This window comes from Aquarana catesbeiana, linkage group LG07 (assembly GCF_042186555.1).
Source record: "Aquarana catesbeiana isolate 2022-GZ linkage group LG07, ASM4218655v1, whole genome shotgun sequence".
NCBI classification, from domain to species: Eukaryota; Metazoa; Chordata; class Amphibia; order Anura; family Ranidae; genus Aquarana; species Aquarana catesbeiana.
Window position 1 is genome coordinate 94,465,108 of NC_133330.1, and position 12,820 is coordinate 94,477,927.

At 37.5% G+C, this 12,820-nt stretch overlaps 1 protein-coding gene across 2 annotated transcripts in view; it reads left to right on the plus strand.

The window, feature by feature from the left end:
* The window catches only part of CACNG2 (calcium voltage-gated channel auxiliary subunit gamma 2), a 286,653-nt gene extending 274,271 nt beyond the window's left edge, over nt 1-12,382 (plus strand). For both annotated transcript variants that reach the window (XM_073592500.1, XM_073592501.1), the window contains one exon: nt 1,647-12,382. In XM_073592500.1, the coding sequence (XP_073448601.1) occupies nt 1,647-2,176 (530 nt within the window). In that variant the 3' untranslated portion in view covers nt 2,177-12,382. The remainder of the gene's footprint in view (nt 1-1,646) is intronic.
* Nucleotides 12,383-12,820: the final 438 nt, after the last annotated feature.

Sequence of the window (12,820 nt, forward strand, 5' to 3'; positions counted from 1 at the left end):
AGGCTGTAACAGCAGAGAGAGAGAGCTCTTGAACCTAAAGCTGTCACCAGCTCACACCAATAGAAATTTATTTAAACATTTTTAATTTTTAGAACATTTGTTAGATTTTCCCATAATTAATGGAGTCAAATTGTTGATCATTTCCGACTGAAGTGACAATATTGAAGAAGCGGAATGGAAATTTTTTCTCGAACAAATGAAATTCTACAAGTATGGTGAATTCCGTCAGTTCCAAATTTAAACGTTAAAAGCAAACAACATTTGAAAGACATTCATCAAGTCTTTTATTGAATGTACTGATGAGATTTTTTTATACAAACATTTGTATGAAAATCTACCAGTGTATGGCCAGCTTAGATATAAAAAGCACTGGGGAAGGTTTGACTATTTAGTAAGGTCTACCTAACAAGTAAAATGTAGACCTAGGACTGGAGACTTTATCCCACTCAAAGCTCTACAAAAGCTCCGGGATTCGGAACAGGGCCTATTAGGATCTGAGAAAACAACAAAGTTTTGTCCAACAGACACAAACCCTAGAGCCACTCACCATGTGTATTTGAGAAACCTAGGTGACGCATATACCCGTCCACAATCCTACCATCAAGTGTCTCACCATAGCTTAAAAAAAAAAAGTCTGTCTCTTTATTATCCATCTATCTTCATGAATGTAGCAGCATTTTATCTTATCTGACACCATCCAAAGGTAGAAAAAGACAATGGCATATATGTATGAAAGTTCCAGGTTGTAGGATACACACTTTCACTCAGGGCTTTTTGACTTAGTGCTGCACAATTCTTCATTTGTGTCTGTCCCACTGCTTAAGAAGCTGTGCTGTCAGAACATCTGAAATGTTGGATGAAATGTAATGAATGTGCTAAAATTAAATACTTCACCTTCTTTCATCAAGTGCTTTCCTTTTATACTGAGGAGCTGTGGTGGATGCAGAATAGAGGTAACTGAACAAACAGGTCTTTTTGCCAAAATAAGGTAGGAATACCAGTTAAAGCATGGCTTCAAGTAAACAGCTAAATACAACATTGAAATACATATATGTTTACTGTTTTACCTGCAAAAGGATTTGTCATTTTATTCAGCCAGTCTTGTGATTCACATACATTTCTGACACTGTACCAGGCAGTTTTTTCCCCGTTTAGCAATGCTCTTTTTGTGTTGCCTCCCTGCATCTAGCCTGCCCTTTGTACAATGAATTGGCACAACCACTTCTGTCCAATTAAAATAGAGGTGTGGCTGAACAGTATGGCCAATATGTGTAAATCAGTGGCTAAAAATGCCAATCTCATTGCAGATAAAATAGTAAACATGTATGTTATATTTATCTTTGAATTCAGCTGACTGTCTATACTTCCACTTTTTCACAAGTTCCCCATAGTTCTTACCTCAGTTGTAGGTCCCCAGTTGCCCTTTAAGTTGGTGGACATATTGATTGCCTAGTGACTGAAGGAGAGGGTTAAGCAGTAGTTTTAAGGGAGGGAAGACTTAATGCCTAGAATCATGCTTTTAGTGATGTTTCATATAGCATTAAGAATTATCATGTTATATAATATGTTTTCTAGTTCTGAATTATAGTTGACATCTTCTTATGGTATAATACTTTAACCTTCTTTCTCCTGTATAAATTTAACAGGTCTAAGCAACATCATTGGAATCATTGTCTACATATCAGCCAATGCAGGTGACCCTTCCAAAAGCGACTCAAAGAAAAACAGCTACTCATATGGCTGGTCTTTTTACTTTGGGGCCCTTTCCTTCATTATTGCTGAAATGGTGGGAGTGCTTGCTGTTCACATGTTCATTGACCGCCACAAACAACTGAGGGCCACAGCACGGGCCACGGACTACCTCCAGTCCTCTGCAATCACTCGCATTCCGAGCTATCGCTATCGTTATCAGAGGCGTAGCCGCTCCAGTTCCCGATCTACGGAGCCATCCCACTCCCGTGATGCCTCTCCTGTGGGCCTTAAGGGCTTCAACACCCTTCCCTCCACTGAGATCTCCATGTACACGCTGAGCCGCGACCCCCTCAAGTCGGCTGGGACCCCCACGGCCACTTATAACTCGGATAACAGCTTCCTCCAAGTTCATAACTGTATACCCAAAGATAATAAGGACTCTGCGCACACCAACACAGCCAACCGCAGGACCACCCCAGTATGAAACAGGATGGAGCAAGAAAAGAAAGACAAAGAGGGATAGAACAAAGAGGGTCAGAAAGCTAAAGTAGTGTGGTCTAGAGATCAGGATCTGTGTATCAAGTCTTTGGCTGTCATTTTAATCAATAAGTGAACTCTTTTGGTTCTAAATTAAGTTCCAAAGCTAGCCTTCCCATTTCTACACAGACACAACAACATTTAAACGGTAATTTCAAATGTTTTGGTATTCAATAGTAGCCCAGCCGTTTCTAGACTACTGTAACCAAGTAAAAATGGAAATAAGTGTAAGAAAGAAACTGCTGAAGTCATATACTAGTAACCTTCAATTTGTATTCAAATTTTTAAACCCCATAAACTAAAATCAAATTTTAACATTTCTATGGGTTTAAAATAAGAGCCAGAGCCAGGAAAGAGCATGAAGCCATCCCAGAAACTCGACATAAAGGAAAATAAGTTCTTCACTTGACCTTCAGTGAAATTTATTGTACAAAGCAATTAAACAAAGTCTGATACACAGATCTATATGGCTAGGACAGGGGGTTTCTTTCAAAAATAGCCTCAAAATGTTTCCATTAGCATAACTACACACAACTGCTTCGACACAAATATCCTAGTTGGTCTATGGGATTGTCTGAAACAGAACATCTTACCAAATCAAAAAGTCATATCCAATGTCTAGAACCAGATTATGTCACTTTATATATAAGAACCACTGCCGCATCAAATATGCAGTAAACATCATAATTTAGAAACATGTGGAGGACCTTTAAAGGCTGTAATTGGTACATGCTAATATATAACATTTTGGGGTTCTATTTTTTGAAAAATGCATTCTGTCTAAACACACAGTCTTGCTTGTATGGGGATTAATAACAATAATTATAAAAATTGCCTTGCAAAACAAAAGAAACTTATGATAGTGGGTATCCATGTTTAAACATTACTATTAAAAACATTTATGCAGCATATTTACTGGGAACGTGATAACAATATATAGCCACATTGAACAACATACTGCATCACCATCGTGTATACCATCACTGTGTGCAAAGGCAAAATGGCAGAGTATGTGTGTGTGTGTATATATATATATATATATATATATATATATATATATATATATATATATATATATATATATATATATATATATATATATATACACACACACATGTGCAAAGGAATTATGAAGTATAATGTTTTAATTTCTTATCTTGCTTAGAGGGTTTTCAATATTTCATGGAATTTGGTATTTTTTGTATACCTTTACCCTGTACAAGCAAACTGTAGAATTTAACCTTTTCATTAAATTTATCTGGTAAGAGTGAAAGGGTTAAACAAAGGTTCAATGGTGGAATGAAAGAGACTGAAAGGGCTAGAGACCCAAACTGAGCAAGAACGTGCAAGTACAGAGAACAAAGTGCTAAAAGAAGAAGAAAAAACAGATTTCTTAAAAAAAAAAGACAAAAAAAATCAAAACACATTAAAAAAAAATTCCCAAAAAGGATAGAATGAACCAAACGAAGAAAAAAATGCATGAATTCCCTCTATGTACCTGTTCATTTAACTGATTCATTTAAAAAGAAAAACGATCAAAGCAAAAAGGACGAGAATACTGGGGCAAAAAAATAAATAAATGGGGAAGGGGAGAAAAAAAATGTGAAGCGATTTTCAATGAACAAACATGTTTTTTCTGGGTAGGGAAAAGTGGGTAGGTCATAGGATTTGTTTTATTTAATTACACTATATTTTTGTCTGAAATTATTTAATTTATTATTATTTATTCTTTTTTTTTCTTTTACAAATTCAGTAGGGGCTGCATAAGAACGGATGCAGAAAATGCCAAGCCAGGTTTTTAAACCACTTTTTTTAAACATTTGCACTGTAACAAAGATTAATAATATTCCCACATCAAAGACATTATTAAGAAATCTCAGAAAATAAAAACATATATGCTAGTCAGTTTTCCTTCAGTTGTGAAAGAAATATAAACACATACATATAAAAGTCTATACATAGAAATATATAGGTATAACTATACCTATATATATAAATGTATATATTTCTATCACTTTCTATATAAATATATATATGTGAAAAATATATATATATATATATATATATATATTTATTTATTTTTCTATTATCATATAGTGTTAAGTCAGTGTATTTAATTTACAGGAAATGTATGTTTAATAAGATTTGTGACATCTATCTTACATATTGGAAACATTTTTATTATATAAAAAAATATATATTTAATTTTCTTTAAAAACATGAAGTAGGTTAGTGCTGCATTAAATTGTCAGCACTGGAGATGCGCTATAAGTATGGTATACATTTAAATTACTTATCCACTATACAGTGTATATTTTATATATACAAATATTGCATCAACGCATTAGTGCAAATACATGGCAGGATTTCAAATGGAATTCGTATGGGATACTGTTTGCAATGCAAAGAAACACAAAGATAGAAACATCCAGCTTTTCCAGCTACCAGCACAATCCTTACTAACCCACATGTTTAGGACTTATAAATAAAGTGTATAAGACTGTTGCATTTTAAAAATAGTTAACAATTGAGAAAATCTTTCCTTACTACATGTGTGGTCATCCAGACAGGGAAAAGAATCTGCACAGATGCTGTCATTGGTGCTCTTGGGTCTGTTAGAAATGTCATGAACCCCCTGCTTTTACAGCACTGTTCGACTACTAGAGCCCAAGTACAATAAGAAAGATGAAATCTGTTATCATATAATATAGAAGGCTTTAGATGGGATGGAAAATCTGAGAGTTTCAATCAACAAAGAAGAGCTGGTTCAAACTAAACAAACAGTGGTCGGACCTTTATATACACATATCAGGATTCCCATGGCGCATGGGCCAATACAGCAGATCAGTCACTGGAATGGGATCCACATAGGTTGCCATGTGCCATATCAATGTCAGTCAGCTGAAGCATTTGAAAGTGAAAGGATACGTTATACCTGCCATTCCCCTGTTCAGTGAAAGCAATTCTATGTTCTTTGAACTCTTACTGGACAGGATAGGATAGGTTAAATTGGAAGTCATGGAACTCAGGTCCCTGTAAAAACCTGAAGCTCAATCGAAGAAGCTTTATAGAGTCTAAATGTGAATAGCAGACATCGTGTGGTGCTGGTTGATATGTAGGACTAGTAGTTTAAATGTTTAACATTTCTGATAAGTTGAGCTCAGTCAGAAAAGAGTATACGCTGTACATTAGCCATAAAATACATTGGCGATGTCTTCTTATGTAGTCTCTGAGAACTTTCAGATACCCTGTTTCCCCAAAAATAAGACCTAGCGTGATTGTCACTGATGGCTGCAATATAAGCCCTACCCCCCAAATAAGCCCTACCCTGTTTTCCCAAAAATAAGCCCTACCCTGAAAATAAGACCTACAAGGATTTTAACTAGGGCTTATTTGGGGGGTAGGGCTTATATTGCAGCCATCACAGACACTCACACTAGGTCTTATTTTCAGGGAAACAGGGTAGCAGCAGATGTGAATATATATAGCAATTTTCTAGATATGTACTAGAGAGAAAAAAATAGGTATATGTTGTGTCTGATTACAACTCAGCAGAATACATGAGAATATGCTAAAAAAAAGATGAGGTTTAGTGGGCAAAATACAAAAACAATGGTTGTATCTGTAGGTGGATCATCACAATTCTTTATGGTGATCCTTGGAATACCAGGCCCAGCCTATTACTGACTGTATTTCTAAAATTAAATGTGTTTTAAAAGATGTGTTTCTAGGGCAATAAAGATAATGCAGGATGAGTATATACAGTGCTGTGAAAAAGTATTTGCCCCTTCCTGATTTTTTATTTTTTTGCATATCTCTCACACTTAAATGATTCAGATCAATAAATAAATTTTAATATTACACAAAAATAACACGAGTAAATCCAAGATGTAGTTTTTAAATTCTTATTTCATTTATTAAGGGAAAAAAGTTGTTCAAACCTGCCCCCTCCCATGCTGAATCTTGAATGAACTGTGATTGACCACAATTTTTTGGAAAGCTGAGTTCAACTTCACTTGCCACACCCAGGCCTGATTACTGCCAGACCTGTTGAATCAAGAAATCACATAAATAGAAGCTGTCTGACAAAGTGAAGCACGCTAACAGATCACAAAAAGCCACACATTATGCCACAATCTAAAAAATTAAAGAACAGATTAGAAACAAACATGTATCAATCTAGGAAGGGTTTCAAAGCCATTTCTATGGCTTTGGAACTTTAGTGAACCACGGGGAGAGCCATTATCCACAAATGGAGATAACTTGGAACAGTGGTGAACCTTCCCTACAAAAATTATTCCAAGAGCATGAGGAAAACTCATCCAGGAGGTCATAAATGAACCCAGAACAACATTTAAAGAACTGCAGGCCTCACTTGCCTCAGGTAAGATCAGTTACATACATAGTTACATAGTAGGTGAGGTTGAAAAAGACACAAGTCCATCAAGTCCAACCTATGTGTGTGATTATGTGTCAGTATTACATTGTATATCCCTGTATGTTGCGGTCATTCAGGTGATTATCTAATAGTTTCTTGAAGCTATCAATGCTCTCCGCTGAGACCACCACCTGTGGAAGGGAATTCCACATCCTTGCCGCTCTTACAGTAAAGAACCCTCTACGTAGTTTAAGGTTAAACCTCTTTTCTTCTAATTGTAATGAGTGGCCACGAGTCTTGTTAAACTCTCTTCTGCGAAAAAGTTTTATCCCTATCGTGGGGTCACCAGTACAGTATTTGTAAATTGAAATCATATCCCCTCTCATGCGTCTCTTCTCCAGAGAGCATAAGTTCAGTGCTTGCAACCTGTCCTCATAACTAAGATCCTCCAGACCCTTTATTAGCTTTGTTGCCCTTCTTTGTACTCGCTCCATTTCCAGTACATCCTTCCTGAGGACTGGTGCCCAGAACTGGACAGCATACTCCAGGTGCGGCCGGACCAGAGCCTTGTAGAGTGGGAGAATTATCGTTTTATCTCTTGCGTTGATCCCCCTTTTAATGCATGCCAATATTCTGTTTGCTTTATTAGCAGCAGCTTGGCATTGCATGCCATTGCTGAGCCTATCATCTACTAGGACCCCCAGGTCCTTTTCCATCCTAGATTCCCCCAGAGGTTCTCCCCCCAGTGTATAGATTGCATTCCTATTTTTGCCACCCAAATGCATTATTTTACATTTTTCTACATTGAACCTCATTTGCCATGTGGTCGCCCACCCCATTAATTTGTTCAGGTCTTTTTGCAAGGTTTCCACATCCTGCGGAGAAGTTATTGCCCTGCTTAGCTTAGTATCGTCTGCAAATACAGAGATTGAACTGTTTATCCCATCCTCCAGGTCATTTAGAAACAAATTAAATAGGATTGGTCCCAGCACAGAACCCTGGGGAACCCCACTACCCACCCCTGACCATTCTGAGTACTCCCCATTTATCACCACCCTCTGATCTCGCTCTTGTAGCCAGTTTTCAATCCATGTACTCACCCTATGGTCCATGCCAACGGACCTTATTTTGTACAATAAACGTTTATGGGGAACTGTGTCAAATGCTTTTGCAAAATCCAGATACACCACGTCTACGGGCCTTCCTTTATCTAGATGCCAACTCACCTCCTCATAGAAGGTTAATAGATTGGTTTGGCAAGAATGATTCTTCATGAATCCATGCTGATTACTGCTAATGATATTGTTCTTATTACTAAAATCTTGTATATAGTCCCTTATCGTCCCCTCCAAGAGTTTACATACTATTGATGTTAGGCTAATTGGTCTGTAATTCCCAGGGATGTATTTTGGGCCCTTTTTAAATATTGGTGCTACATTGGCTTTTCTCCAATCAGCTGGTACCATTCCAGTCAATAGACTGTCTGTAAAAATTAGGAACAACGGTCTGGCAATCACTTGACTGAGTTCCCTAAGTACCCTCGGATGCAAGCCATCTGGTCCCGGTGATTTATTAATGTTAAGTTTCTCAAGTCTAATTTTAATTCTGTCCTCTGTTAACCATGGAGGTGCTTCCTGTGTTGTGTCATGAGGATAAACACTGCAGTTTTGGTTACTGAAGCCCCCCGATTCACTCGTGAAGACTGAGGTGAAGAATAAATTCAATACCTTCGCCATCTCCCCATCCTTTGTAACCAGATGTCCTTCCTCATTCTTTATGGGGCCAATATGGTCTGTCCTCCCTTTTTTACTGTTTACATACTTAAAGAATTTCTTGGGATTTTTTTTGCTCTCCTCCGCTATGTGTCTTTCATGTTCTATCTTAGCCGTCCTAATTGCACCCTTACATTTCTTGTTGCATTCTTTATAAAGTCTGAATGCTGAGGATGATCCCTCAACCTTGTATTTTTTGAAGGCCTTCTCCTTTGCTTTCATATGCATTTTTACATTGGAGTTAAGCCATCCAGGATTTTTGTTTGCTCTTTTAAATTTATTACCCAGTGGGATACATTGGCTAATGCCCTTATTTAATATGCTCTTAAAGCAAACCCATCTCTCCTTCGTATTCTTTGTTCCTAATATTTTATCCCAATTTATGCCTCTTAGCAAGGTTTGTAGTTTAGGGAAGTTGGCTCTTTTGAAATTCAGTGTCTTTGTGTTACCTTTATGTTTCCTATTTGTGTGATTTATACTGAAACTAATTGACCTGTGATCGCTGTTACCTAAATTGCCCCGTATTTCCACATCCGTGATCAGGTCTGTATTGTTGGTAATCAGTAGATCCAGTAATGTTTTATTTCTAGTTGGTGTGTCTACCATCTGACCCAAAAAATTGTCCTGCAAGACATTAAGGAACTGGCGAGCTTTAAATGAATGCATGGTTCCCTCCGCCCAGTCTATGTCTGGATAATTAAAATCCCCCATTATGATAACACTTCCCATCCTTGCTGCTAATCCAATTTGTGATAGGAGATCCCCCCTTCCCCTCCTCCCTCAGGTTAGGGGGCCTATAGCATACTCCCAGTATTATTTTCCCATTAGCTTCATCCCTTTGGAGCTCTACCCATAAGGATTCCACCTCCTCTCTAGCTCCCTCAGTGATATCTCTCACATTCGCTTGTACATTATTCTTGATATATAGGCATACCCCTCCCCCTTTTTTACCCTCTCTATCCTTGCGGTATAGGGTATACCCTTGAATGTTTGCCAGCCAATCATGAGAGCTGTTGAACCAGGTCTCTGAAATTCCCACAAAATCCAAATCCTCCTTGTACAACAGTATCTCTAGTTCACCCATCTTGTCCGCCATGCTCCTGGCATTGGTGAACATGCCACATAGTTTAGACCGGTCACATATTGTCCTCGTATTGGGTGTTTCGAGATTGCAACTCAGTGTTCATGATTAAACAATAAGAAAGAGACTGGGCAAAAATGGCATCCATGGGAGAGTTCCAAGGCCAAAGCCACTGCTGGCCAAAAAGAACACAAAGGCTCATCCCACATTTACCAAAAAACACCTTGATTATCCCCAAGACTTTTAGGCAAATATTCTGTGGACTGATGAGACAAATATTTTACTTTTTAGAAGATGTGCGTTCAGTTACATCTGGCATAAAACTAATACAGCATTTCATAACAAGAATATCATGCCAACAGTCAGACATGGTGGTGGTAGCGTGATGGTCTGGGGCTGCTTCGCAGCTTCAGGACCTGGACGACTTACCATAATTGATGGAACCATGAATTATGAGCTCTACCAGAAAATCCTAAAGGAAAATGTCCGGCCATCAGTTAATGACCTCAAGCTCACGTACATTTGGGTTATACAGCAGAACAATGATCCGAAACACAACAGCAAGTCCACCTCCAAATGGATCGAACAAAGCAAAATTTTGGTTTTGGAGTGGCCTAGTCAAAGTCCAGACTTAAATTCAATTGAGATGCTGTATCATGACCTTACACAGGCTGTTAATGCTGTAAAACCCTCCAACGTGGCTGAATTAAAGCAATTCTGCGAAGAAGAGTGGGCCAAAATTGCTCCACAGCAACGTGAAAAACTCATTACCAGTTATCGCAAACGCTTGATTGCAGTTGTTGCCGCCAAGTGTGGAACAACAAGTTATTAGGTTTAGGATGCAATTACTTTTTCACATAAAGCCAGGCAAGTTTGAACAGCTTTTTTGCCTTAATAAATGAAACCATCATTTAAAAACTGCATTTTGTATATCTTTGTGTAATAATAAAATTAGTTTGATGATCTGAGTAGTTTAAGTGTGACAAATATGCAAAAAAATAAAAAATCAGAAAGGGGGGCAAATACTTTTTCACAGCATTGTAAGAATACACATGGTTTTTTTATTTAGACATAATTCACTTATCCTGGAGTTCAGCTTTAAAGGAGCAGGATTCGGGTTTTATTTCAATATGTAATGGTTGGCTGACCTTTATCATAAAAGTGACTGTTTAGACAAGGGGCCCCAGTAGATTAAAAATATCTGTTTAGTTTTAAAAAATGCTGATTGCTGGAAGAGCCATACTTGTGGGCCATTTTTCGGTAGCACTGAAGTCTGGCTCAGATACTCCAATATTTGCTGACATTCCTGTCCTGGCTAGTTTCACGGAAACTCTTTCCCCCAGCATCACATGAGCGAGTTTCTCCCCGTTTGCAAAACTGAGCACTGAGCTCTCTTACCCTGGAGTAGCAGTGTGGTTTAGCCTTTAAGATACTTGCAGGAGTAGAAAAGCCACATAAACCTGTATTTTATATTATTATTACAATAATATGCATTGGCCCAAAGGAACCAATCTCACTTTTCTGACAACTGTAAACTGAAATCTAATTGGTTGCTATCTTGCTATAGATTATTACATTTGACACATAATCTTTGTTTTTGCAATGCCTTAAAAAAAATTCAGACAGCATACAATGTAAATTATATCTGATGCAAAATTACAGTTTATTCTTTACAACATACTGCATACAGCGTGCTATTTTGATAACTGCACAAACTCTGCTGCTCGCCCAGTTACCAGCTAACAGTGTTGCACAATGTAGCCCTGACTGTATAATGCAGTGTGCTGAAAATTATGCAGTCATTGCAAATTTCTCTTCTCAAACAGACTACACGATAGCTGAGATGTTTACTGCAAGAGGTTAAATACTGCCAAATTGAGATTTATTGTTTGCAATTAGAGATATAGGATTATCAACTAACAGTTTATAGAGAAGTTATAGGGAGCAGTTATGTGGCATAGTAAGAGGAATTATATAGGAGGATTATGTGGCATAGTAAGAGGATTATCGGAAGATGTTTATACTGAGTAATAAGAGTTATAGAGACTAGAATATGAAACAATAGGATGAATTATATAACATCACACATGGATTATAATTGAAAGAATCCAACTCTGTGTGTCTGTGTGCAATTTTTATTGCTTGCTAATGTATCTATTTATCTATCTTAATGAAAGTTACACTTGAATGTCCCTTTTAAAAAAATCTGCCCCAATTTTATGTATTTTTTTACAGGGGTAGTCCATGTAAAACTGTCATTTCAGGTTTAGTGGATGCCAGCAGGTTGAAACACAGTGGCTTCCTGGGGACTCTGACAGTGAGAACTCTGTGCCTGTATGTCCATATCCACCTACCTGCTGCAACCATTGCAAGAGAGCCTGGTTCTCTATGCTGAAGTTTGCATTTATTTTACATGAGGTGCCTCCCACTTTTCCAGTGTGGAGTTCTCACTATCATATACCCTGAGATATGTAAAAAGCCAGCACGTGCTTTAGCCCATAAGTATCCACTCATTATCTGAAATACTAGTTTTGGTTGGACTGAACCTTTAATTTTTGGGGCCTCAGGGAACATGTGAAAAAAATTTAAATCAGCCCATCTCAAAATATTTTTTGTAGATTATTTATTAATTTGCTTAATGATATGAAAATTGGTTTTAACCGCCTGGCCTGGCATTGTCTGTGTTTGCCTATCTGTTTATAAACCTTGTGGTTTCCGACCCTCTCTGGGGGGCACAGGTCGAAACTATAAGCTAAAGTCCCAAAACAAACATTGGGGAAGCTAGTAGGGATTTTCTGACTACCATTTAATTTATAAGGATAATTCAACAAAACAACCTTTTTTATTTTCTTTTTGTTCTTTTTTTAATAAAACGACAACTAAAAAAAATCAGATATAAATAAATGTAAATATGTAACAGAAGTCCTGGAGAGAAGGTGGATATGGTGAATTCTTTCATTATGGGGTATTGGGATATAACATGATTGTTATTATTTATTTTTTGTCTCCGCTAAACACTGTGACATCCAAACAAGAGATGAGTTTAAAAGTTGCCCTTGCTGTACCTGTGATGTGTATACCTGTCATGGTGTAGCAATGTCTTTGAAATGGAGAGACTGCTGTTGACAGTGATGCCTGTGATGTGTATAGTGTTGTTTGTAAGGTTGAAGTGTGTGGCTAAGATAGATGAACCTTGGGGCGTTTGCTGGGATAGACCAAAACTAGATGTCAATGGAGAACCTGCCCTGTAGCACACTGTACAAAAAAACAAGGGAAACTATTTAGAAAATATACTGACAAATCCAGGCACATTTGAAGATCTGGATTTACCCACATTGTGTAGATGCATTTGTTGGATTC